This window comes from Netta rufina, assembly GCF_964035555.1.
Source record: "Netta rufina genome assembly, chromosome: 3".
In the NCBI taxonomy this organism is placed as follows: Eukaryota; Metazoa; Chordata; class Aves; order Anseriformes; family Anatidae; genus Netta; species Netta rufina.
Window position 1 is genome coordinate 49,534,223 of NC_140125.1, and position 27,739 is coordinate 49,561,961.

At 36.2% G+C, this 27,739-nt stretch overlaps 1 protein-coding gene across 1 annotated transcript in view; it reads left to right on the plus strand.

The window, feature by feature from the left end:
• The window catches only part of PRKN (parkin RBR E3 ubiquitin protein ligase), a gene marked incomplete at its 5' end in the record, with an annotated part of 618,384 nt that overhangs the window by 138,006 nt on the left and 452,639 nt on the right, over positions 1 to 27,739 (plus strand). The window contains one exon of the mRNA XM_084284418.1: positions 4,034 to 4,152. Coding sequence (XP_084140544.1) covers positions 4,034 to 4,152 — 119 coding nt within the window. The remainder of the gene's footprint in view (positions 1 to 4,033; positions 4,153 to 27,739) is intronic.

A 27,739-nucleotide genomic window follows, 5' to 3' on the forward strand; every position in this document is an offset into this window, starting at 1 on the left:
GAAAGGGTTGTGAGGCATTGGAATGGGCTGCCCAGGGAAGTGGTGGAGTCACCATCCCCAGAGTTTTAGATGTTGAACTTAGATGACGTTTAGATGTTGAACTTAGTGATATGGTTTAGTGGAGAACATGTTACTGTTAGGTCAGAGGTTGGACTGGGTGATCTTGAGGTCTCTTCCAACCTAGAAAATTCTGTGATTCTGTGAAAATTGGAACAATGTTTTCCAGCTTCCAGTCAACTGGAACCTCTCCAGATTTCCAAGATCATTGAAAAATAGTTGAGAGAGGTCTCATGACATGACATCAGCTAGCTCTCTGAGTATCCTGGAATGAATCCCATAGACTAACATGCATCCAGGTGGAAGGCAAGCAAATCCTGAACAAGTCTGGGTTTCCTGGGAGTTTATTGTTACTGTTATGTTTATTGTCATGGTCCTCCATCTCAGGGCTTCAGGGATCCCAGGGTCCATCACTAGTGTTGAAGAGAGAGGTAAAAAATCAATTAAATATCAATGTTTTGTTAGCATCCCTGTTTGTGAGGTGACCATCCATGAACCAATGTTTACTCTATTCCTTCTTTTGCTGTTAACATATTTTAAAAGCCCTTTTTACTATCCCTGACAGTACTGGCTAGCTTCAACTCTAATTGAGTTTTGGCTGCATAAATTTTCTCCCTTCAAAGGCAAACAGCATCTCTGTACTCCTACCATGTTCCCTGACCTTGCTTCCAGTGGCCATACTTTTTCCTTTAGTTGTCCTCCATCCACCAATGTATGTAACTGCAAACAGACTACTAATTATAATTTAATTTATTTATTGTTCTAACGCACACCTTCAGTATTAGAATCAGCACTTAAAGGACTTCCAATTTTTTTTTTAGCTTGTAATTTGCTGTGTCTGCACATTCTTGCTGAGTACCAATGTTATAAAATATTAATGGAGAGCTTTATGAAAACCTATAGACCATGATTGAATGAGGAAAGACGAGGTTGTAAGGTTGGTGCTGCAGCCATTTGAGTGATTACTGGCATGGTGCCATAATTACAATTCTTATTACTACTGCTACGTCAGAGCTAATGCATAAAGTAGATTTCTTTGTCCTTGTTTCTCTCAGTTCCCCTCTGAAAAACTATTCAAGGGGATACAGTCTCAGCCAAGGGCCTTGCTAAAACTCACAGTGATAAGTCAGTAAAGAGTTTTAATTCTTGTCATCAGTGTTGTACACTTGCCAACTTTTAACATTTGCGTATTTAATTCAGTCTCTCCTCCTGGTGATGCTTCTCAGGACATAAACTGAATAAAGTAACTGCACTTGGTGAGACTGAGATCAGCATATGTGTATAAAATGGTGAATAGATTGCTGAATATCTTCTTTACTCTTTTCTCCTCTCTGGTAGTAGGAGACATTTCAAAAGTTATTCTGGGCATCTGCATTGCTTAACTGCTCTGATTCATTATGCTATAAGTTTCTTTCTTGTTGTGTTTCAAATTTGTGCATCAGGGATGTGTATAGGGGGTACTTTTTAAATTCATGAAAAAATAAAAAAAAAAAAAGTGCTAAGAAATATAAATATTGAGTAAATATAGTCTGTTTTTGCAAGGAGTAAATACGGAGCTAATGCACAAGATTTATCCTTTACAGTAAATCATCAGTATGTCTCATTTTAGGCTTCTCCTATGACTGCTGTATTTTTACTGCAGTGTTCAGTCATGCTGATTTATGCCATACTATCTCGTGAATATTTTGCAGACTTTTATCAATAATACAGTTTTATCTTTGGGTGCAGATGTAATGAACTTAGAACAAATAGCAGGCAGAAAGTATGATTTCTGCCTCAAGTAGTTTTCTGCTTGAAACAAACTTGATATAAAATGTCAGACATACACAAGACATCAGGGAATGGTGGATTGGATCAGGAAAGGCATCAGCCCAATTAACAAAATATTTTATTCCATAAGGGCTTATGTACTCAATAAGATGTTTCTGTTTGACTGGAACGATTTCATTAGAGTCATAGCAGGAATCCATCCAGGAGGTAGGAGGAATCAGGACAGTGAACAGTGGTATCACATATTTTTACTCAGGATAGGTGCTTCTGCATGTGAACAGAAGAAGCAGCCGTCAAACTAGATCTCAAAGACCACGCAAGAAAACATAACAATGGTAGAGCACTGTTGATACCAGACTTGGCTCTCGTCTCACTGCCTGCAGCTGAAACCGAGTCAGGAGTAATTGACTGGAAGCATCTTGTTTATGGTGGGCCTCATGTAGCAATGGCATACTCGCTTACTTAAGTCATTAAATACTTCCTTCAAATTATACTAAATTTACTGCCCTTTTGTTTTGTTGCTTGACCTGCTGATCCTTCATGAAGGAATTACCAAAAGTAAAATACAATTATTTGCCAGTGTATGCCTTCTCATTTTCAAAACTGTATTTTAGATTTGTGTGTGTGTGTATTCTAGCTCAAATAGTAGCTAATGTAAAACTGTTCTTGGTCCTACTGTTAGGAATGTTGTGTAAAATATCAGTAAATAGACATCCAAATGTTCAAAATTTTGATAAATTTAGTTTGGAGTCACCTCTCAACATTGTACCGTATATTATTGAATAGTTCAGCCTATGTCTCCTTATCTTTAGCTGAACTATTTTTATCTTAGAACTGTTACAGATTGATTTGAGAAGTAAGCTCTCAATTGTTTTGAGTTGCAGTTGTTCATGTGTACATTATGTGTGAAAGGGTGGATGTGTGCTAATTTTCTGTGAAGTCTAAATTCATTTGAAATTCTGTTATGTTTTATGTTCAGTTATAGTAATTAATAATTCCCAGGGAAGCATAATGAAAATACTTGATAGATCAGTTTACTAAAATCATTTATGCTTATGAAAACTCAAAAAAAAATTATATGTGTTAAAACCATGTGTTACAAAATTTGCTCCTTCATTAGTGTTCATCTCTGAAGACATCTACATCTTTTTTCTTAGAAAAAAAGTTTTGGATGACAGTTCTCTGAGGTTGACTTTTGGAATCTAGTTGCACATAAACGTTGAACACCTATGAATAGGTGTAACATTAAATTCCTATGGATTTTCAGTAGCAGAATGCAGGGACTTACATTTATCATGTGAAGGATGTGTAAAATAAAGTAAATCAGTCTTGTTGAAAAATATTATTCCTGATGATATATACATCATATATATGATCTCAGTTCAAGTTCTGATAATAAGCTTGAGTGTCTGAATTTGGAGATGACTAGTCTACATTAAAACCACATTATGAATCTTCCTTCATTTTCTAAGGGATAACAATAATCATCCTACAAAGTGGTTTACTCAAAACAGTGACCAGGATTGCAAGTGAAATCACAGTCATTAGCAATGCCTCAGGCTTACACAATTCTCCATGTATTCTATAGTTTCCCAAAATAGAATGTGTTTCATTTCATTTTCTTTGAAAATTGACTTGGCAGAGGTTTACAAATTTTTCTAGGCAATATCACTGCCAGCAAAATAAAGAAATTATTTTTGTTATTCCACAAATAAAACTAGATTTACTAAATTAAATATTTTTTTTCTTCTTGTGATATCAATCAAACTAATATTTTAAACTTTATCCAAGGAAATATTCATGCAATTCAGACTCAAACTTGCAGCTAGACAAATCTAGATTAGAAGTGAGACGCAAATTATGGAGAGAAATTAATCTTATACATCACTTGCCAAAGATTGCAGTTGGTTCTTATCAGTGATAAGCTCAACCTCAAATTAGGATATATTTTCTAGGGGTTTCAGGGTAGTTTGCCTTTATATATTGACCAAGAAGCAGGAGTTACTCGAATGTGCTAAATACACCAGGGAAGAAGATAAGAAGATCACAATGCTGTCTTCAAGCCTTAAAAACATTTTTTCCCCTTGTTTATCACTTATTAAATAGAAACTTTTCATTATAGCCTGATACTGATTTTCAGTATAAATCAGTATCAAGTTTTTTTTAAAAAATCAAGTTTTTGTTTGTTTGTTTTTCTTCCTGACAGGTGCAGCTAGTTACAACAGTTTTTATGTTTTCTGCAAAAATTTCTGCCAAGCTGTTAAACCTGGGAAACTGAGGGTCCGCTGCAGTGTATGTAAACAAGGAACACTGACTTTGGCAAGGGTAAGCGGGTGTTTCAGTTTTTTGGACTTTATAAAAATTACATATATTTTTCTGTCTATCCATTTGCATGTATGTAACTATGTATATATGTATTTTTACTGAAATCTTTTATTGCTATTTATGTCTGTAATTTAAAGCTTGGTGAAGATTTCATTCACTTATTTCCACTATTTGCAGGACACACAAGGAAAACATTGCAGCTCCAATCCTGTTAAGACATTCTTGGCTTTATATTTGAAGTCCTAATGGTTAGCCTGGTAGTATGCATAATATGTACAACTTAAGGGTATACTTAAGGGTTAGAATTATAGGTGCTTATGCAAAGCCTGGATCAGTGTTTGTGGGCACAGAAAGACCTGAATTCAGTGCCAGTGACTGTGAACGTTATGGAATGAGACAAGGAGGAATTAAATGGCTGAGCAGCTCAGAATATTAATCTCTCCAGCTCAGCCAGTGTATGTGAAGTCAGAGTAACATTACTATGGTGGGACAGAAAGTTCGTAGAACTGTCAGGCTTAGTTTGCATCTAAAAATGGGACAGTGTTGTTTGACTTGAATTTACAGTAGTGTGAAGTTCTGGAGTGTTTTGTTTGTTTTTTCTTTTCTCTGTTGTGCTGAATTTCACTGGCTGTGCTACTGGGGAATAAGACTCCTTCCTCTCTCGTAAATCACAGTGTACATCAGCCTGGTTTGTTCTGTGAAAGGCTTAGGCTTGTGTGGAAGACTGAACCTTACCATGCTGTAGATGTTGTGGAGCTTTCTGTGATACACATTTAACTGTATACCTTTTGCTGTGGTTTAAAGGGGTTAATTTCACTTTCATGTTCTTGACGTAGACCAGTACTTCTATGTCATGACACAAAAGAGCACTGTGAGACTCAAAAAACACAGCTACTGTAATCTCATTGAAAGAATAAAGTGTAGTAAATTTATTACTATAAAGTGTAATGTAGTAATGCTTATACATATATAAATTAAAACCCCGTAACAACAAACTCTCTCAAGCCCTGTGTGCTATTTCTGAATTACTTGTATATTTCTAATTTATTTCAGAGGCTTATAAGTGTTGCATATTGTGATGTTTCAAATGAACACATCTAAGAACCTTTGTTTTTCTCTGAAAAGTCACACTTAAATATTTGTGATTAGTATAGGCTTAAATCACGTATAAATCAAGATTCAGAAGTTGCATTTAATGTACATGTCCATTGGTATAATACTCAGTACGATATAAACACAGGTGACATCGTGTTCAGATTGAATGCAAACAGTCATTGCTGCTGAATGATTGCTTTTATCACTAGCTGTCTTTGAACTCTGTGCATTGCAAGGATGGAACAGAACATGTGTACTTTCCTAGACTTGGTGGCTTCTTTAGGCGTGTCCAGTCTTATGGAAATTATCACTTTCAGTTCTGTAATGATTGGTTTGGAGTCATTATGTTTCTTGTATTAAGTAGACTTAAATACATTTACAAACTTGAAGTTCTTACAGTATTTGCTAAATAGTAGTCTTCGTTTTGTCTCCCAAGAATTCCTCATGACTTTGTTATTAAAAATAAAATAAAATAAAATGAAAGAAAAAAAAACACTACTATAAAAAGTTCCAGTATTGCAAGTTTCTAAATAAACTTGTAGTATCTGATTGTCTGGAATGTATGCAGATCTACATTCTTTTGGGCAAATTTGTGTTAATAAATATGCACAAGCTGATAATTCCTATTGAATGACAGCTGCGTATTTTTTTCTGTTAGCATATTTTACATTAGGTATGAACAGAAAGTCACTGGAAACTTGCAGTGGAAGCATTTGCTAATTTCAAGACTGGTTAAGAAAAATAAGAGCTTTTGGAAGATTTGATAAGGCACTTCAATATGAAAGTACAAAAGAGAAAAGGGAAATATCTTTTAGAGAGTGTCAAATGATAATTTTTTACTGTTTCATTTTTTTAATAATGTCTACAGAAACAATTTGCAGTTCAGGTTCTTGTTACTTTCTCCCCAAAATAAAGAAAATATGTTATCATTCCTTTCCTCTCAGATTCAGTGAAGCAAGGTAGATAGAACAGTAAGTGCACTGTTCCATTAGTTTGGGCTGGCAGTCCTCAGTGCTTTCAGAAGTGAAATATTTACAATAAGGACACACTTACAGTAGTGAATGTGCTAAGCAACAGTAAGTTTGTTTTATAAATACATGCAATGTACCTCAGTCCTGTGGCTATGAAGATTAGGTGCAGATTTAGTATGTGCCTGGCCCTAGCAACCTTTTTTCTTCTCACTTGCTGTCCATCTTCCAGGGAGACAGAAAGTAATTCCAACAGGGGAAGCTTGAAATATGTACCAGGCCTCATTTATTTTTCAATACTACGTAGAAACCTCTCTGCATTAATGCTAGGCAAAAGTGAAGTCTCTGAGCTGGTGCTTTGTATCTGCTATGCTTTCTTCAGTGCATCACAATCTACAGTAAGCAAGTCAGGCTGAAAGTGTTATCAAAACTTGACCTTTGTGTACTTAAAAAAAAAATAAAAAAATTATGGAAGTTAGAAGGTAGTGTATTACTGCAAACTCTCTATGTTGCTTGTCCAGTCCCAACTGGACTATGCCAGCAATTGCTAATAAGACATCATCTTTACTGGTAATACCAGTAATCATTACATCATTACTGGTATTGCCATCTTTACTGGTATTATGATTTCCCTTTTATAGAGAAGTTGGTCAACATAAAGTGAACATAGGTAAACTATAAAAAAGCATGTGTATACCATCATACTACAGATTTGTCAGAAAAGCTGTATGCTTTTTTTTGTAGATATATTTTATACAGTGCTCAGTAAACTGTGCCTGACCTTTACCAGGCAGCATAGCAAGTTGCTTAAGAAGCTCTCCTGTGCCATAAGCAGCAAAGCACCATCTAAGCCAACGTTTGTTACAGTAATTCTTTCACTGAGATGAAAGTGAATACCTGTGTAAAACCCACACAAAGCTTTGGGCAGCTTTAACTTACTCAACATGCTAATTCTTTTCTCTACCTAAGCCACAAATGACCAACCTAATTAAATTGAGCTTTCTTTTTTCATGGTGTGTTGACTGACTGACATTTTAAAATATTACTTATTCATTTAAACAGTCTTATTCTAAAACCTTATTTAACTGTCATTCCTATTTGCATAGCATTATTTTAATATATGATGCCCAGAGTAAATTTATTATACTGTTTTTCTATGAAATTAAAGAGCCCACTATTTTTATTTTCACCAGAGACATCAATCTAAATATTAAATTTGTAATTTTCCAGATGACACTTAGGTTGGCGTTTTACGAACATTTCATGACCTGATTCTTTATGGAAGATATATACCAGACTGATTTAATTATAAGGAAACATCAGTCACTGCAAAAGTATCACCTCTCCCTGGTTTCTCTAATTAATCAAGCACAAAATCATGTATGGATAGACTGGAGTGTGGGAGTCTTATGTAGACCACCTACAAGCCTGCCAGCAACTTTCTCCAAATTGTTCAAAAATTTTGGTTATCAGCTTCACACTGGTTTATATACATGTATTTTGTTGCTTGCAAGCTTTTGAAAATAATATTTTCATATTCATGTGGCGCTGCAGTTTATTTCAGTATCCATGATTCAGATAGGGTATTCCTCTTTTCAGGAAAATAAAGTAAATAAAAACAAAGGTCACATTTAGACTTTTTTTTTTTTTTTTTTTTGAGCATTTGCATTGTTAACTCTGTAATGAAAAGGAAAATGCAATGGAAAGCCTGTTTCTGCAAACTGTTATACACCAAACTGTGTAGTTAAAGCACACTTTTTAAATGTACCTGACTCTGTGACATACTCCTGGTACACAAGACCATGACGTTTGCCTCAGTCTCTGTTTTCACCATACAAAATTCAGCCAAGGTAAGAATTGGGATTGAAGTGCCATAAATGGACTTTGGGTCTCCATGCTTAGGCACTGGCTCTCTGGTGAGGCCATTTCCACTGCAGGGACTTGTTAGTGTTTGGTAGTTCTTCACGCTGTGCCCTTGGTAGTGCTGTCTGAGTTTTCAGTATATCTTCTAGTTATGCAAAACTCCTTGAGTACTTCTTTTATACTTATCCTTGCAGCTTACATTATCTCAGAACTTTTCAGACATGTTGAGTTATATTTGGATCGGACTTAACTGACTGCAGCTGAGATGAAACTTAGTTTCTGTCACCAAAGCATGCATGGATTTTATTCAGTGGCTGAAGCCCACAGTTCTTCTGCTGTCCCTGCCCTTGGTGCTTCAGGGGAGCTTCAATTTTTAAACACCTTTGTTAAACCATCTCTGCAAGAGAACTACTCTTGTTTTTACCATATTATGGATATTACTTTTATCTTTAGCTTTTCATCTTAAAGCTAATAAGGAAATGAAAACAAGCTGATTTTTTTTTTTTTTCTCTGGCACCGTGAAAAGCTTGTGATTTCAGTATCATGGCATTCAGAGTAGGCTGTGTTGTACATCATAGTTCTGGCAAGGAAAAAGCTCAAAAATCAAGTGCCTCAGTGACTAACGTGTCATTCATAGTTTAAGTGGTTGTCCTGATAGCTGAAAATAAAATATTTTGAATTTGATACTTTCATGTTACCTAGGAAGAGAAAGGCCTTTAATACAGTCATTATCTTTGACTTTTTACCACCTAATACCATTTTAGTATTTGTTTAAGTAGGGTGTTTTCTTTTTAATGAATATATGCTTAGCAGAGATTTTCAGTAATATAAAACAAAAAGGCAGTGACTTTAAGTTTATTTCATAGAATTCTGTATTTGCTTTTTACTTATGGGACAGTCCCCATGGTAAAGGTGATTTTGTTCCTGTAGGTAATTTACTTTAAATATCTCTTTGTTTAATATATCATTGCAAAAGTCTATTCCACAGTAGACTGCCTCTCATCATTGCTCATTATGGATCACATACTTTGCCTGGAATTGGCTGAGTGACAGAGGAGGGAAGGAGTACCACTCACTGCATCGGAGCGAGGCTGGCTGAAAGACAAATGGGAACGTAGCAGCTCCAAAATCATCTAGCCCGTGCATCTGCTGATTCACCACTGATGGTTACCACTGCTGGGGTAACGTTACAGGCAGCCTACAGGGCAACTGAGACTGCCTACTTTATTGGTTACTCTCTTTTAAGCCTGGTGCACAGACTAATGGAGACGTCTATTTGGCACAGTTTTGTTTCAGAGCTGCCAGTCATGAAGAGTCTTTAGCATCAATAGTCCATTTTCTTTTGACTGAGTGACAGATAGTGACAAGGGCCAAGCTGGGATAGAAAAAAAAATCAATTTGACCTTTGAAGCTTAACTGCAAAATAAGCTCCACCCTGTGGAGTGCAATGTGATGAAGTCTGATCTTATTCACAGACTGGGAAGATATTAAATATGAGATTGAATTCCTGAGACTGGATGAAGTATGTATTTGTCTCTCCAAAATGGCATGCTTGCTGTGAGGATAAAAATGTTTTTGATACTTCTTAGCTGTGTTGGAAACAATATGTATTGAAATACTTCTATTGAAATACTATGCATAGGAAAAGTTGTCATTGTAATGTGTGCTCCCTGGTCAAACTAATAAATTTGAAGCAATGATTTATTATTGAGTTCCTGCTAATAAACCTGTGATTACAAAAATAGCTTCATTTCCCTTGCATTTGGCCAACAAAACTAGTACACACAGGAAATTATATGTATTTCATATACATATTTTTATCTACATGATAGAAATAATGAAAATGTTATGAATAATTATGACTAAATAGTGAATTTATGAATAAATAATGAAAAAAAAAAAGTCAATTCTGACATCTCAACTACTACCACTGGGCACTGATGTTAATAATGTTTAGAGAAGACAAGTGCAGAGAAAAAGAGCCCTCAGAGCTCTTTTTCCAGAATTTCCACGGAGTTTTTTCCAGGATTTCAACATATTCAGAAAATCTTTCTGTGTTAGCTATGTTAAGTCAATGTACCTAGTCATAAGCCTTTTTTTTTTTTTTTTTTTTTCTAGTGAACTAGCAGTTTTTGAGAATGAGAGAGCATCTTAAGGTACAGATGTTGTACACTGGTGTGTAGCCCAAGCCCAGCTGTGCCAGAATGCCAGAGAGAAATCAGGCTGATTTGGAGCCTTATCCCTACCAGCCACACAGGCATGTGTACTTGTGCGTGTACTAGTTTATCTCATGACCTGATAGAGAAAGGCCTGCTAAATATGATAAAACTTCTTATTCTGTTAGTGCAGAACTACATTATGATAATAAATCCCGTCTTGCAGTATTTTCTGTAGTTCAGGCCCATGCTGGAGTGGATACAAAACCTCTATCTTACATACTTATTTGACAGTCTGAGCAGTTTCCAATAACAAAATCTGTCTCAGAAGGGGATATTTCTTCCATCATAGCAAAGGAGAATCTATCACTAGTTGACCTGGTCAAGGATACCAATGTTTTTAATATTTTTGACTGTAGATACATAGGTCTTGTGCTTAAAAGGGTTTTGTGTCACCTACTCTTCCTTATTGTTCTCCTATTACTTTCAGCGACGGAGCAGGACATCAGCATTAAATAAATTTAATGAGGAAGAACAGAATTTCTGGTGAAACTTTCCTAGCAATGAACACATGACACTGCAAGTCTGATTCAGCCATTGCTTAACCAGTGTCTTCATTGCTTTTAGTAATAATGAATATCACAAGAAAAAATAATGTCTATATTCCTACCTGAAAAAATCTGTTTTCTTTGTTATGTCTTTGAAGAAAGTTGTAATTACAGAGCTATTGCTATTACATCTTCTCATTAAAAAAAAAAAAAAAAAAAAGTTTATAATGGTCATATTAACCCATAGAGCAGAAGAAAGGAAGGGGCACCATAGAAAGCTATTGTATTACACCAAATTTGAGCAGCTCTGCTTATGGTCCTGTTCCCCTCTGACTGGGAATTGCTTTAATAAACAATGTGCTCCCAGCCTCAATCTATTTAGTGAGATCTTTCTTCTGACTAAGCACAGTCATTTGGTCCTCCAAAGTAGTCACATTCTCATTTGAAGAATTATTGCAAATTTTGTCATAGTGGCTGTCTGGCTATATGTATGCATTTCTTACAGAAAATAATGAATAATGCTATCACTGATATTCTTAAATATTTGATTGAGGGTGAGACCTGCTTCTTGTTCTACCCCCATAAAAGCTAAGTAAGACCACCGAAGCAATACAAAAGAGTTCTTAAAACTCTCAATTTTGCTGTGCCGAAGGAAGACAATGGCTGCTTTCCATGGATCCACTCTCTGACATTGTGACAAACAGCAAAACTAGGAAATAGCCACAGTGTGTAAGAGATCCAGCTCCAGTGGTGCCTTGGGGTGGCTGTTCCCAGAGCCTGTTTAAGATACTGTGACACTGATTAGCAGTAGGAAAGTTCAGCACTGAGTGATCACAAAAGGATTTTAAAACCTTTCCTACATTTTTTTTTCTTCTCCACTAAAAACAGATTTCACTAGACTGCATGTCAATTCTTTAATTATTGTATATGCAGTAAATAAAAATAAAAGCATACTTTATTTATGAAAACAGTCATTCCATCCATTCACAAAGACAGGAACAACAATTATTTGATGCAAAGTAAACTTTGCAAAACAGTATTGCTTCTGCTTGGGAAAAATAACATACAGGTCTTTCTTTCATTTTAATAGGATAAGAAAGTACATTTTCACTTTAATTCTGTTAGAAGAACTAAGGTGTCTATGCATGATTTATAGTATTTACCAACTTATTGTGGTATGTGTTTTTAGTGAGATTGCACATTATAAAGTGTCTTAAAAGATGGAAAAAAATACCAATTATAGGAAAGAGGGAAAATAATTTCAGTGTTATGTACCACTTCAAGCCATGCTGTGAAATAAAACTGCCCTTTAATGTGGAGACTAAAGTGGGTTTCTCCAGTGCGGGTGACAACAGTCATAAATGAAAAGGAAAACCAGTTAAAAATTTACTTTCAGATTACATTTTTCCATGAGTATTTGAATCAAATATCTAATGAACCCTGCTGGCTGGGGAAGACAGATGCGTGCCTAGGAATACAGATGGTGATCTGTTCAGTCTGGCTATATTCACAGTTGCTAGTATTTCAGAACCACGGTCTGGCTGATGTTGGCAGGGGCCTCTGGAGGAGACCTGGGCCAACCCGCTACTCAAACAGGGCCACCCAGGGCAGGCTGCCCAGGCCCATGTCCGGGTGGCTTCTGAAGATCTCCAAGGAAGACACCCTGCAGCTTCTCTGGGCAACCTGTGCCAGTGCTCTGTCACCTGCACAGTAGAAAAGGTTTTGCCTTATGCTCAGAAAGCACGTCTTATGTTTAAGTTTGTGCCCATTGCCTCTTGTCCTGTCACTAGACACCTCTGAAAAGAATCTGTCTTTGTTGTCTTTATACGCTCTCTTCAGCTATTTTTACAGGATGGTGAGGTGACCCCGAAAACATATTTCAGTATATCACAGAAAACCTGTGACTAGTGAAAAATACCAGGCTTGGAGTTAAGACTTTTTTTGTCCAAAGTATTTGTTGCATTTGAATTGCTTGTGTGTAAAATTGCCCGTTCTCAGATTTGTAATCAAGGATCCTTTGATAAATAGGACCTGCAGTTCATAACTCCTGCTCAAATCTCTAAAAATTTAGAGCATGTACCATTAGGTGGCACAGGATCATGTATACATGCAGGGCAGATTGTGGACATTATCTCTTTCATTCTTGTATAGGTCGTAGGCTATTTCCATTATTTATTTATTTATCTGGTATCTGGGAGCAGGGTGTGTGTGTGCCAGGAGATGTTATATACTGTATTCAGCTTCAGTTTGGGCTGTTTTGGGGGGCTGTTTTTGAGGGCAGAAATGTAACTGGAAGAGAAATTGCTCTTTTTCTATCCTGGTGATCTAGGTTATCTTTAGGCTACATCTTTATCTTTTTACCATATTGATTGTTAGCAGCTCTGCCATCATTGTCTTAGCAATGTGTAAAGACTGCCTTTTTTTGCATACAGTAACTCCTTCCCCAACAAAGAAGGACCCCCTCTCAAATTTTGTCTCTTTTTATGTTGAAGGGAGATATAATTAGTGTTTTTCAATACCAGCTGATGGACATATCAGCATTTAAAACATTAGAGCTGTATTTATTCTGTTGACACCTTACACTGTATGTGTAGGTGAATCCTTCACAGTCCCCCCTTCCGTTTCTACTCAGTAAGACCATAATGTGCTGGGGATAGCTTCCTGGAATTTATTACAGGAGAAAAACATAGTACTTGCACAATGATAGTTCTTTTTTGTTTGTTTTGTTTTATTTTTTAATATGGCAGCTGCCACTGAGATTCAGATGTCCCAGTGCATAATGCTCTTAATTTGCTTTCTTTATTAAAGTAGAGCCAAACTTCTGTCTTCTCAGTATTATTCCTTAGATAGCTGTGGGTACAGAGAGATTTTGCTTACACTAGATTATTTCAACATTTTTCATAATGATGAATATTAAACAATTCTAAAGGGTCAGTAATTTATCCTAATTTTTAAGATGATGGAGCATCTGATTCACCAACTGGCTCAGGAAATAAAAATAACCACATTTTCTTAAGAGACTGCAGTAGCAGAAGTAGCAAACACCAAACTGTTTTCTTAAACATGTGCCTTCATTTCCTTTAAGAAGCTGCTGTAATTTCTAAATTATGATTAATTATATTTTGGTATTAATTATTGATAATTATGATGATTAATTAAAAACATTAAAGTAACTGTTTGCCTCTACTATAAACAAATCTCTATTCTAGCTCATTTTATGAGAAACCCTGCCAAACCTTTACGTTTCTTCCTTATGTAAGAGGGTTTTTGTTTGTTTGTTTGTTTGTTTTTCCTTTGTTTTGGACTGATTTAGTTAATAAAAAAGGGTTTAGGGTACTTAAACATAATCTAAGTAGGAAGTCAGACTTTTGAAGCTAATAAATCAGCTAATTTGAAGTTATATTGATTATACTTGTTTGGATAGAGTTGTGATCTGAAGTCATTAAAGTCTAACTTGTTAAAACTTTCCTCAGAGCTAAATACTTGTAAAACATTGCTAAAAAGATGCAACCACAACCATCACATTTATTTTGATTGAACCATACTGATGGAAGTATGCAGTGTACTAAGGAAGATTTCCCCCTTCTCAGAGAAATTTTCTTGATGTGGTAATGAGTTCTTAGAGACATGTGATGTGGACCAGTTAGTAATCCACATTTAAACTTTTAGAATTCTTGTATGTTTTTCTGTTTGTCTAGTCAGCTGCACAAAAGACAACATTTACTTAAGAGAAGTGAGGATATCATCTTTTGTTCAGCTTGCTTCTTAGGTGGAAAAGAGTCCAGTTGAATTTGGTGGTATAACTTGGATATAAAAGGTTTTGTTTTTTTTTTTTTTTTTTGATAGAGCTATAGCAAATGTTTATATGATTTTTTTTTTTTTTTTAAAGTCATTGTATTGGGAGGGTGGTGTTCTTTTTCTTTGTTTTTTTTTTTTTTTTTCCTTCCATTTTTCACTACACAAAGAAAAATCGTACATGAAAATCTGTAGGTTTTCTAGATTTTATTTGGAGAATCTGATCTTTGGCAAGAGTTCTGAGCATGAGTTATTGTATAACTCTTAATGGTGTAACTGGTTTTGTGAAAAGCAGGAAGAAAATTGTAGGGGCTCTATAGTAACTATGAAACATGTATTATGGAAGTGATTTGTAGAGAAATATTTTATCAGTCTAATGGTGTAATCCTATCAATTTAAGAGAAATAGCATGTTTTTGTCAAGATGGGGCACACAGACTTTTCAGACGAGTGAAAATACCTTGGCTGAGAAGGAGTTGCTTACTTTTTTATAGGCAAAGTGATCTACTTTCTAGAGTGGGCGCAGCTACCTCTAAACAGATTCTAACAGTTACACTTGAGAATTATTTGTCCTGGAATAAGTGGGCTTTTTTTTTAACTACATGTTCAACTGCAGACATCCTAAGACTGCTGTATTGTTTTAATGATGCTAGCATAGTTGGAACAAATTTTGGACATAGATGCATGGATTGAGTTTATGACAAGTTCTCAAGCTAGTAGTGATGGAATATAATGGACTTGATAAAATATCTGACCGCATTAGATCTGTGGGGAAAAAAAATAGGGAAACATTTTCATTTCTGGCTGCATCTTGTAAGACAATCAGAGAACAAACTGTACTTACTGAGATCTCTGTCTCTCCCTCTCTCTCTCTCTCTCTCTCTCTTTTTTTTTTTTTTTTTTAACACTGAAAACTCTTCAGCCAAGAGTGTTATATACCTGAATCTCTAAGCCTTATGTTGTTTGTATATACTGACATTTAAACTCGCTGCATTGGGACAAAATGCTAACTGCAACTATAATGACAGTTCCTAGCACATGGTGAAATTTCTGGCACTGATGTAAGTTTAAAGATTGTAGGCACTAATGTAAATTTCATAACAACTGTTGTAGGCATCACAATTATGGGCTTGCTTAAGGTATAACACATACCGTCTGTTCAGGCTTTGCCTTTTTAGTTTTACTGATACTTAAAACTACAAGTCAGTGGTTCCTAAACTTGCATATCTGTACCACTCACAAGATACTAACTTTCCTTATTGCTGCATCCACTAATGGTGATACTGGAACCGGCTTTTGGGTAGTCTGGGAAAGTCTGTCTTTCTGGTTGAGATAGCTGTGTGTAGTGTCATAAAAGATGAGCTAAAACAGTAGGAGTGCTATTTTGACTTAGATTTGATCTACATATGCTCATCAGCTGTTATGATCTGATTTGTGTAGTCAAAAAAGCCAGCTCAGCTAAGCAGAAGTTTCCTGTTTGAGAATAAGGTACTACATTTTCACCTATCTTTTAACCTTTCCGTAAAGAGCATAAAGAGAGGTTTTTGCTGGCTTTCTTCTGTCTAATTCTGCATGTAGCCTGCCAGCTGAAAACATCTCATCTTGATACAGGAGTGTTGCTGAGAGTAACATCCATAATTTTGAAAGCAAAAAGCATACTAACCACGGGTGGTGTTTTTTGTCTATTACCAATATAGATGACATAGATGGTAGGACGTGTTCTCAAAATTTCAAAAAATACTTCCCTGAAGTATGTCATGTTATGTCATAACAGTGATAGTATGTCATAACATACTACGTCATACTATGTCACAGACATAGTATGTCATAACATAACAGTGAGATATGTTGGTCCACCCTTAGGTTGTGGTTTGGCTATCTGCTAACACACTTAACACCTTTACAGCTAAGAGGATGTACAGTTTTGTACCGACTTCATGTAAACAATACTTCCTAGCATGTGTTCTTAGCAAATGTTCTTAGATGTTAATATTCTGTCTGCATATTTTGACTTGCATAATTTTAAAAGTTTAGTTTCAGACGGAAGAAATTAATTCCCCTGAAGTTAGGTTTTTCATTTCAGTCATTTCTAATTGCTTGCTTGCTTTTCAACTAACAACTCAGGCAAATAGGAAAGATTGTTTTTAACCCAAGATTTGCCTGGTGTCTTATATGGTGCTCGACAGTGGGAGAATACTTTTGTTTGAATATTCAATCTTTTCTGTATTTGTGGATGTATTTACTTTAGCTCAGATCAAAAACCTCCAAGCTCTTTCTAAATATGGTTAGAAGAAAATTCATACTATACTGTAAAAACAAACACCAAACTGAAAGACTGCCTGGTTACCTGCATGAGTCTAATTTTGGCTTGAAGTCAAATGGATTTAAAATAATACAGTCAGATGCCATCAGAAGGTAAAATTTTGTGTATCATCTGCTTTATAGGATATAAATCAGCTTAGTCAATTGTAAAATGAAAAGTTGAGGGTTGTATTTATCCTGGACTAATAATGAAGAATATTTAAATGCTCCATCATTTTGTATTATTAATACAGTATTAGAAATTCTTAAAAGGAAAAACATACAAAAGCCAGAATTCATGTAAGCAAATGTACTTCTATTGTGCAATATTATTAGTTATATATTTATTTATTATTAGTTATATTTTATCTTCTAGAGTCTCACTTTCTGACTAGTATTTTAAGCAACCTATTTGCCATTATTTGGTGTAATACAGGTGTTTCTGATATAAGACAATGTGAGAAAAAAAAAGGCATAAATTCTTGATGGTGATGTAGAGGATTATAGATCAAAGATGGATTTAAAAATTAAAGTTGCCTCACTCTCAGGCTGTTGGAATAATGTCAAGAGACACATTTTTCCCTTAATTTGCCTGTAGGTCTTGACCTCATGACAACTGTTCCTTAACATGCATTCATAATTATTCAGTTAATGCTATTGTAAGTTAGACCTGTTTTTACCCTCCCATGTGGCTAACCTAATTATGAGCAATGCAGGACCAGACTTTTCAAGTTCTAAGCTGTCTTCAGAAATGGGAGCTAGCAGGTTGCACGTTTAATTCTGCTGTCAGCTTCAGTTCTCAGTACTGAGTTTTTGCTAACATAAAAAGCTGTTTCCTAAAATTCAGGTCTGGTGATGAAGGCCAAGATTGCTGACATTGGCATTTTGGCAAAGTGATAATTTAAAGAGGAAATTAGAAATTATAGTTTTTTGTTTGTTTATTTGTTTTTACTTCAAGTAGAATCAACTAGCTGGACTAAGGATCCCTTATGCCTTTTTTTTAAAAAAAGCTGGTTTTATTTAAAGTATTTTTTCCCTGATGAAAAACGTCCTCCAATTTGATTTAAATTTCTGTTTTGCTGTTGCTTCCTTCTAGTACCTCTCAATTTGCAAATGTTGAGGTTTAGCCTCATCAGGCAGCTCACTGCCCAGCCACTCGCTGACTGTCCCCAGCAGGGATGGGGGAGAGAATCAGAAAGGTAAAAGTGTGAGAACTCATGGGTTGAGAGGAGGACAGTTCACCAGGTAAAGCAATAGCCAGGCGCATAAGCAAACCAAGCAAGGGATCCTCTCGTTGCTTCCCATCAACAGTCAGGGGTTCAGCTGCTCCCAGGCCAGCAGGGCTCAGCACACTGAGCGGCTCCTCGGGAGGACAAATGTCGTCACTCACCAAATTCCCCCTTCCTCCTCCTTTGCCCCAGCTGATATTGTTGAGCATGGTGCCCCCTGCCATGGGACATCCCTCTGGCCTGCCTAGGCTGTCCTGGCTGTGTCCCCCCACCTCCTGGTGCACCCCCAGCCTCCTCGCTGGCCGGGCAGCACCAGGAGCAGAAGAGTCCTGGGCTCTGTGTGAACATGGCTGTGCAACAGCTGAAACATTGGGGGGTTATCATCACTATTTTCAGCAAAAATGGAAAACACAGCATCATACCAGCCTCTACAAAGAAAATTAACTCTGTCCCAGACAAAACCACAACAGTAAATTACACTAAAGAGAATTGACATGTTGTCACTTTCTTATTTAAAATATATCTGATATTTTTGCATCTCATAGTTTGAAGTGAGCAGAATCTTTCTGTATACTTCAGAGAGGCCATGGAGTTATCTACCCTCTGTTTTCCCATATACACTCTGATAAAATGATGGGGGCCTGAGAGTATTTGTGTCTGTCTTAGGCAAAAGGAGAAGGAGGAAGAGGGGGAAGTCAAAAAGAAATGATTTTATTTTTGCCAATACAGATACTAATTTTGTACTGTCTGGCTATTTTTCTGCATGAACAGTAACACGTCACAAGAAAATGAAGGTAAAAATTGAGTATGGGTCCTGTTATATTCTGATAAAATCACTACTATTCTTTGCTAATGCTAAATTTGTTGAATGCCAGCTCGTCCATAACTATAATAAAACCAGCTAATGCTTAAATGAATTCTGGCAATTTTAAATAAAATTTTAGAACTTGATATGACAGGGAAGAATGCTAAAAGGTAACCAAGTGTGTAAACAGTAAATGAAGGATTATCCTTATTTGTGAAAAACCCATTCCAGCGAGAAATTGAATTGGGGGCTTCTCTCAAAAAAGAAGGGTTAGCGTGGCTAGTGAGCTAAATCTGTGCCTGATTTTATTCCCTTTACAGTAATAAGCTTATGTGAGACCCATAAACAATAAACAAATGAGTATAAATGTAACTGAGTACTGTCTTCTCCCTCCTCTTTAAAGAGTCTCCTTCAAATAATAAATTACTGATTATGCCAAACTTTTAAACCCATCTATGATCAAGTGAATTAGGAGTGATGCAGTTCATTTATTAGAGCATATTGTATGAACAGCTTCGCCTCTTGTCTAGTATTTTTACTTTGCAGAAAGGATTTCCTGTATAAAATAAAATATAAAATAAAATAAAATAAAATAGTATGGTATAATGCATAGAACAACTAACAACTAGAAAAAAAGATGGACCCTGTATTTATTGGTCTATCAGCTAAAGAAAGGAGATGGTCAATAGAAACAGCAGGGCCAGGACTTGGTCTTTGTCAGGATTTTAAGTCATATAGAGACAGAAATAAAGAAAAAATCACAAATCCTCTATGTCATTGAGGCTTGCTTCACATTGCTGCACATTTCTGACATTACAAGTCAGCAGTTTCAGAAACTAGACCTATAAAAAAAAATCTAGACTGCTATGATCTTGGCACTAGTTTATGGTAAATTGATGTATCCAGCTTACAAAAAAACCAATTTGTATTAGACTTACTGGTCTATATGTACTTTGATTATACATAAATATTCTTAAGTTGTGCTACGTTCATGAATTCAAAAGCTGTCAATGAAAGCTAAGGCAGTAGGTTAACATTTGGGATAGTCTCTTTTTAATAGGTAGAGTCTGACCTTTCTGTACTGCCAGGAATTTCAACTGGCTATGTGTACAAAGTGCTCCCCCAAATGCGTTTCTTATGCAAAAAAGACAAGTGTAGCAACTGGTATAGGACACACACACACACACACACACACACAAAAAAGGGGGAAAAACATATGGATCTACTCCTTTTCAAATGCAGATTGTTGAGGCTGGAAGTCTATCACTTAGTCACTGTGTTCTCCATTTGACCATATGGCTGCAAAATCTAGTGGAATGATATAAAAAAAAAAAATAGTTCTCCTCTAAAGAAAATATAGTAGAGTAAAGAGGGAAGAGGAAAGCATTTATTTTATTCATTCTTGCTGTTAAGCATTTTTTTATGTGCTTTATCTTAAAACACTTTGATATTTATGGAATCTGAACTTTATCTATTGACACTTTGTTACTGTCTTTTGCATGGAAATGCCTGGAGTAAGATCACCTACTTACATTAAGTATGTCTCCAAAATTTAAGATGAAATTACAAGGATTTTTTTTACCTAGTTTCAATTCTTTCATAGCTGTACTCCATATGCATCTAAACCTCAGCAGCGGGCAACACGCCTATTAACAAGGAATCTCATGTTTGCATAAAAATCGGAAGCACAAAGGTGGAAAAAGTAGTTATTCTATGGTCTACTAGAACTTTATGTCAGCCTTAGATATGTTGCTAAAATTTTGATTAATTTGCTGGGTAATAAGTTTCCATATGAGAAGAAGGATGTGAGTACCAGTAGAAACTCCTTGTCTATCCTCCTGCTCTTACTTCACAAGCAAAACTCAAAAAGGGAAGGACATTGAAAACACAGATGAATTTGTGTGTGTGTCAAGAAGAGTGTTTAATGGGCATGTGAAATCCTGAAGATCATGTGGGAAGAGATCTCTTGATCTTTGTCACCAAGATCGCCATGTCTTCATCACACCAAAATTTTACCTTAGGAGTATTTGGAGAGAATCATTTCAGGATGGTCTCTTTTGAACAAATAGCAGTCAATAAGCAAATCAGATTTAAATGAGCACTTTACTTATCTTCAACTAAAGTATTACAAAGGATTTTACAGTTACAGTCTGTTTTTACTGTGATGTGGACGAGATCAGTGCAGTGCAAGTTGTACCTGCAGGAAGTCCCAATGGCCAAGGGCTTTCATCAGGCACCAGTATCACTGTGGGATGCTGGGGAACATTGTTATAGAGACTTTCAACCTGTTTATAGGGTTGGTTAATAAACAAGAACATTGTTCTCTCTTTATTTTATCAGATTATTTTACATCTCTTTTTGGCTTGAAAACATAGTGCTTCTGTACACGGACTTTTTATGTATACACAAATATACGGTATTCCATCATGGTTAATTAACTAAGTAGTGTAAAAATATTAGCACAATACATTCAGTCTAGTTTTTAGTAACTGAATGCAGACATATTTAAAGCTTTGAAAGTTCATGAAGTATCGAGGGCCTTATTCTCTACCACTTGCACCTATTTTACATTACAGTAAAACTTCAGACCTGTAATAATTGACTTGAGTGAAGTTATACCATGTCCTTGTCCATAAAAGTGAAGGGAAAACTAATCTGCTGTGAAAAATTAGTCTTCAGAAATTTTACTCTCCTGTTCACCACCTTTAGAAACTGTTCTGGGTGAAGGGACACTTTTCTGCCTTTGTATTATGGTAGAAATATTTAACCATTATTTTATATCCTTCTAATAGGGTTCAGAAAATAATAATATTTGTTGCAGTTCTTGCTCAGCACCATAACAAAGCCACAAGCTACAGCTTACTACTTCTGTGACTGTTGTAGCAGGAAATCTGTAGAAACAGTTAAGAACAGCCCCCGCTGGTTAAATTGACCTGTTTGTTACACAGTGTTTTCAGTTCAGGTGCCAGTAACAAGGATGGAGTTGAAAATTTCTCTTGTGAGAAAAGTAAATCTGGCATTAATTATGCCAAGAGATTTACAAAAATGGTAATTTAGCTTCCTAGATTTAAAGTTGCCACCTGTCTACACTTGGACTTGGGAATTCATTTTAATTTTCTAGCCTGTTGTTTGCCAGTAAAATGTTCCTCATGGATTACAGAGCAGAGCAGGACTTTGTCCCACAGTGGTGGTTGTAGCTGAGCTTCCTAACCCTGGTGACTCATACCAGCGTTGTCCTCAGCCTCAGTGCTGAAGGGTCAGCTGTAAAACACTTCATAAAGACATAGTAAATCCCACTGCAAAATATATCTGTTAAGGGTATTGTAATCTTTCTGTATCTATCTTCCTCCTCCAGACCAAGCCTATCACTTTCAGAGCATATGGTTTCCCTCAAGAGATAAACAACCATAATGCCAAAGTTAGCTCTGTTCCTTCTGTGTTACCAGTTCTGCTCTTCTGTCCATCAGGATCTTTTATTTCTTCCATTCATGATTTAGGGATTTAAGGACATATTCTATCTATGTATCTAAGAACACTTTTTTTTTTTTTTTTTCCTGTCTGCAAATAGCAGTAAAATACTTAACAATGAACTTACCCAATATTTGCATTTATCCAGTGCTTTTATTTCTAAAGGAAAATAAAATGTTTTACACTGTGGATATCTGTGTGTCTATATAAGCATACACCGAGAGAGAAAGACTTAAAAATTCAAATATTTGAAATCCACTATGGGTTAAAGGACAGAAGTCCTAACCAGATGGTACACCTCTTCACCACCAATAGCAGTGTAGGGTAGATATCCCAGAATGGGCTTTAAAATTCCTAACATGGGCCCAATATGCAGAAGATCAGGAAATCGGTACAGGCCAGCTGACCCCACTTTTCTAGTATGTTTGTTGACTCTTGAGCTCCATCTTGCTCAGTAAACTTCTACCAAAACCTAACCCTTTAAAAGTCTGACATTACTAAGTCCACTCATAGGAATAAAGCTTATTTTTTATGAAGAACAGAATAGGATCTTCAGCATCTCATTACAAATAATGAGCAAGAGTTCCTTTCCTGTTTTAAGTCTCATCTAAAAGTTAATCAATTAATTAAATCCACTTCATTGAATTTCGTTACATTGTTTCTGAGAGATGGAGGCCAAGGAGACTTACTGATATATAGAAAGCAGAGTTGTAGGCTATGGCTCGGTCCTTAAGCTTAGACTCTTCACCCATCTCTTTCATCAAGAAGGCAAGGAGCAGGTCCTTGGTTCCTCAGAGATAAAACCTGTTTTTCTCCTGTGTTAGGAACTGAGGAGTTTACCTTTAAAGTGGGGTTTCTGCATTTGATGTCTTTACCTGGTGGCAAGGTTTATAAACAAAGAGACAATAGGCAATTTGAAATCATTGGAGGAGCTAGCTACTGATAGGACTATATAAAAATGAAATGCCCTCTCTTTTTCCCCATTCCTTTCTCGGTAAAAAAAAAAAAAATACTATGGCTTCTGAGGTCTCATTTGTTTGTTCCTATTTTCTTCAGCTGTCTCCATCTTATTTACAAGTAAAGTGAACCATCTCAATTTGCTTGTACTGATTTTGTTTTTGCTCTACTGTCAGAATTTAATCTGGCTAACCTTTTCTGTTCACATAAAAATACATGATTTGTCATTATAATACCAGTCTCTGATAGTGATGGGAATGTGATAACTCTAAAAGAGTTAACAGTTTACAGAAAATAGCCAAATATTAATATTTCATCACAAACAAACTGGCAGTCAAGTCAGTAATCTGTTTTCAGAACCCATGCTTCTGTCAATAATCAGCTCTTGCATAGCTAGATTTCTAAAAATAAGTCAGAATATTTTTCACTATAACTCATTATACAAAAGTGTGCACAGGAGAGCAACAACAGAGAGATTTGTTTTCTGGGTTGTACTAAAAATTTCTCTCTCCTACCTTCATATTGTCTCAGGTTTTAATGTGTAGCTGTAATCAGGGAGAAAAAAGAGAAAAACTTCAGTGCATTGAGCACCGAAGGAAAGAAATAGAAGCAAACACTTCTCATGTGAGCTTATGGCTTTTTAATTAGTGCCTGTGGGAAGATACTTTGCTATATCAATGCCATTTATACTAGTACTATCTTGAAACAGTGATGTGCAAAATCTCTCCCACATCTCCCACCATCTTCTGTAGCCCCAGAGGAGACATACATAAATAAGTAATGGAAAAGCTAGAAAACAGATTCAATCATGCCTGTTTTGCTGATGCCTGATTAAGGAAATTAAAAAAAAAAAAAGGGGGGGGGGGTAAGGGGGGAGTACAGAGGAGGATGAAGAGTATATATACTTGGTAAATTGATAGTAACAGCTGCTGTATGAAACTATGGGATTTGCTATTCCACATAGCACATGATGAAGGCAAAACTTGCAAAAGCATATTTCTTCATGTAATGAGGTAGGCAGCCAAGCAGTTAAATCATTTGCTTTCCCTGGGACACTCTGCTGGGTTCTTTGCCATTGCATTTAACTGCTCTCAGGTACTGTAGTGTCATTCTCACCTTCTTTATTATAATTTTTCCCCTTGTAATCTACAGTAAATGGGAAGTTTTACAGTGGAGCAGCTGTTGGTAAAACCATTGACCTAAAATAAAGCAGTTGCTAACTTACAAACAGTTGGTCGAAGTCACTTAAAACTTCTGTTTACAAGACAACAGAAGCAGCACCAGGATGACAACTGTTTGCTCAGGAACTGTTTGGGAAATTCTTATTAGGTTTGTGAATGACTACTGGCAGCTTAGTTTTCCTATTCACCCAGCTGGATTTCCAAACATAATCTTAGCTATTCCACTGAAAGTCAAGTAGAGCACTGAGAAAGCAGAAAGATATGCTCTCTGAATTAAAAGTCTTACATAAATAAAAATGTACTTAAAAGAGAAAGATTTGCAGTCTGACTTGGCTGAAATATGGCAGCCTGAACAGTGTGAAAGAACTGCTTTGTGGGGTATCATAGACCTAGGAGATATCTCTAGCATGTCAAGCTGAGTGCATAGTCTTAAATCTTTTAGTTGAAAGTGTGGGGTCACACCCATTTTCTGATACTGTTTAAAATTCTAGCATTTCTTTAATCCTAACCGTTGGCAATTAAATTTAGTTCTTGAAAACCAGAAACCCCAAATAATCTGTGTTCTAATCTGTGTTCTGCTCAGACACAGCACTGCTTGCGTTTTTCTCCATGAAGATTTTCAGATAAAGTCACTACTTTGAGTTAATCAAATACACAGGTCAAAAAAAAAAAAAAAAAAGAAAAAAGAAAAAAGAAGAAAAAAAATACCATACTGGCTGTTGTTGTGATCTTCCTGACAAGTGTGTTTACTTGGTGTTTTAACATGTATTTAATGTAGAGTGCAGAATGCAAGAAATAGAATTAGTCCCTCAGAGAGTTTATAATTAATTATTATTTACCCAAAAGACCATACTCTGATCATTTGTGTAAATATGTACTTGCAGAGCTTTGTACATATCTTAAAAATCTCTGTGGACCAAATCTGGCAGGTTTTATCTGCCTTTTCTAGTGGAAGTCTTTTCTGTTGATGCCTGTGAGTTTTCAGTAACTGTCACATCATTTGGGTCTGAATTATTTTAAACTTTTCAATTGCTGATTGTATATTTCAGAAGATGCATGTTTTTGTGTTTTTGTTGTTGTTGTTGTTGTTGTTTTGTTTGTTTGATTGTTTGTTTTCCAAGGTTTGTATTTTAGCTATTGGACTATTATTACCTGGGCATAGCAAAAGAGCCAAAGGATATCTTTAAAACTCCAAGTCAAGACTGAGGTGTAGTGATCAAGTACATGGGAGAAATCATCTTAGATTTTAAAGTATTCCACGCTTTTAATAAATATTCGCTTTTGATAAATATTAAATGTTTTTTAGTCCCCCTTTCTGTTTATTCTGAACGAAATATTACCTCAAAGTGGAATAAAAGTGTGTTTATGGCTTAAAAGAAACTTTAATTGCTGGGGAGTGTCTTTTTTTTTTTTTTTCCTCTACAGGAAGATGATTTAATAAAATCTTGACATCTGGGATGAGGTGTCTAAGGCTCAAGAAAAGACTGTATTTTATCACCACTGAAAATGCTGGTTTATAGCAGAAGTTCTGATGGATTAATAGCTATGGCACCATTAATAGCTATGGCATAGTATTGAGGGAGGTAAAATGATAGTGTTCATATTAGTTCTGTGTTGCCAGATCTATTAGTGGCTGAAATCCTTTTGCTGCTTTTCTGTGATTCTGTAAGCTTCTCAAATACTGCTTTAATCTTTTAGGAAAACTGCTTGAGGAAAATATATGAATCCTCTGGGATATATTTTCATGACTCTCATCAGCTCCTGAGGGTTTCTAAACCATGACAGAATTTGCCACACATCACACAAAGATTACTTACTGTGTTTATTAATATAGGTTTTTAACTTGTGTCAAAAATCTTTAGAAAATGCAGGCAACATTGTGGACTGGAATGGCATTTATTAGAGAAGGGGTCTGCTATGTTTTCCAATTGTATGTTTTTCCTTCTTTCTGAATACTTTAGAAAATGCTTAATAAAGTGTAGCTTACTGTAAAACTGGGGATTTTGAATTCTAGATATTGCACATGACAGATATTTTGCTCTCTGATCTTCTGCTGAATCAGAGAAAATGCCTGCATGGAGCCCTCTGCAAGTGGGGGTGCAGAATCCCTGTATGTTAACCTCTTCAAGTTTAGGCCAACTACCAGAGCATCTCGTGCCTGTAGTTTAAAATACAGCAATATTGAGATGGGAAGGGAATTAGTTTTCAAGAGAAAGTTGCTCAGGACTGTGTTCAGCCAGTCTGTGAACAGCTCCAACAACCGAGAATCCGCAAACACTCTAGGCAACCTGTTGCAATGTTTGAACACCTGCACAGTTAAAAATAAATACGTTATTATATTTAAGCGGAATGTCCTGTTTGTGCCCATTGCTCCTTGTCCTGTCACTGGGCACCAGTGGGAAGAGCCTGGCTCCATTCTCTTTGTTCCCTCCACTCAGGTATTTATGTAAACTGATGAGATTCCCCTGAGCCTTCTTTCCTCTAGGTTGAACAGTCCCAGCTCTGTCAGCCTTTCCTCATAGGAGAGGTGTTCTGGTCCTTTCCTTGTCCTTCACAGGACTCTCTCCAGTATGGCCATGTCTCTCTTGTACTGGGGAGCCCAGAACTGGACACAGCACTGCGGGTGTGGCCTCACCAGTGCTGAACAGAGGGGAAGGATCATCTCCCTTTACCTGCTGGCTGTGCGTTTCCTAATGCAGCTCAGGATGTTTGCTTGCTTTGCCACATTGTTGGTTCATTCTCCACCAGAACCAGCAAGGCCTCTTTTGCAGAGCTACTTTTTACCTGGTCAGCCTCCAGCCTGTCATGGTGCAATTCAAAGTTGCTGAGAACTTCAAACATAGCTAAATCCCTGGTGGAAGGTCCACAGAACTGGAGTACTGATCTAAGAACGATCACATGTAAAAAGTCTTCAAGACAGCTCAGATGTCAGATATTAGTAGATCATCTGAAATCTGAGCAAAAATCATTGCTGGTGTAGCCTGAAAGCCACAGAAGTGCAGTTTGATCTAGAGTAGATGTTCGTTATCACTTTACACCTTTAAAAAAAATTGTTTTAATTTTAAATGTGTATATATTCAACAGATACACAGGGTCACCAAGAAAGTCTGAGCAGATTTGTTACTGAGGAAATAGAATAATTCCACTGCTGTATTACTTACACTTTCAATATTATAGAATATAGTGAAACAATGACTGAGGGGCTCCTAAATTACTGTAAGT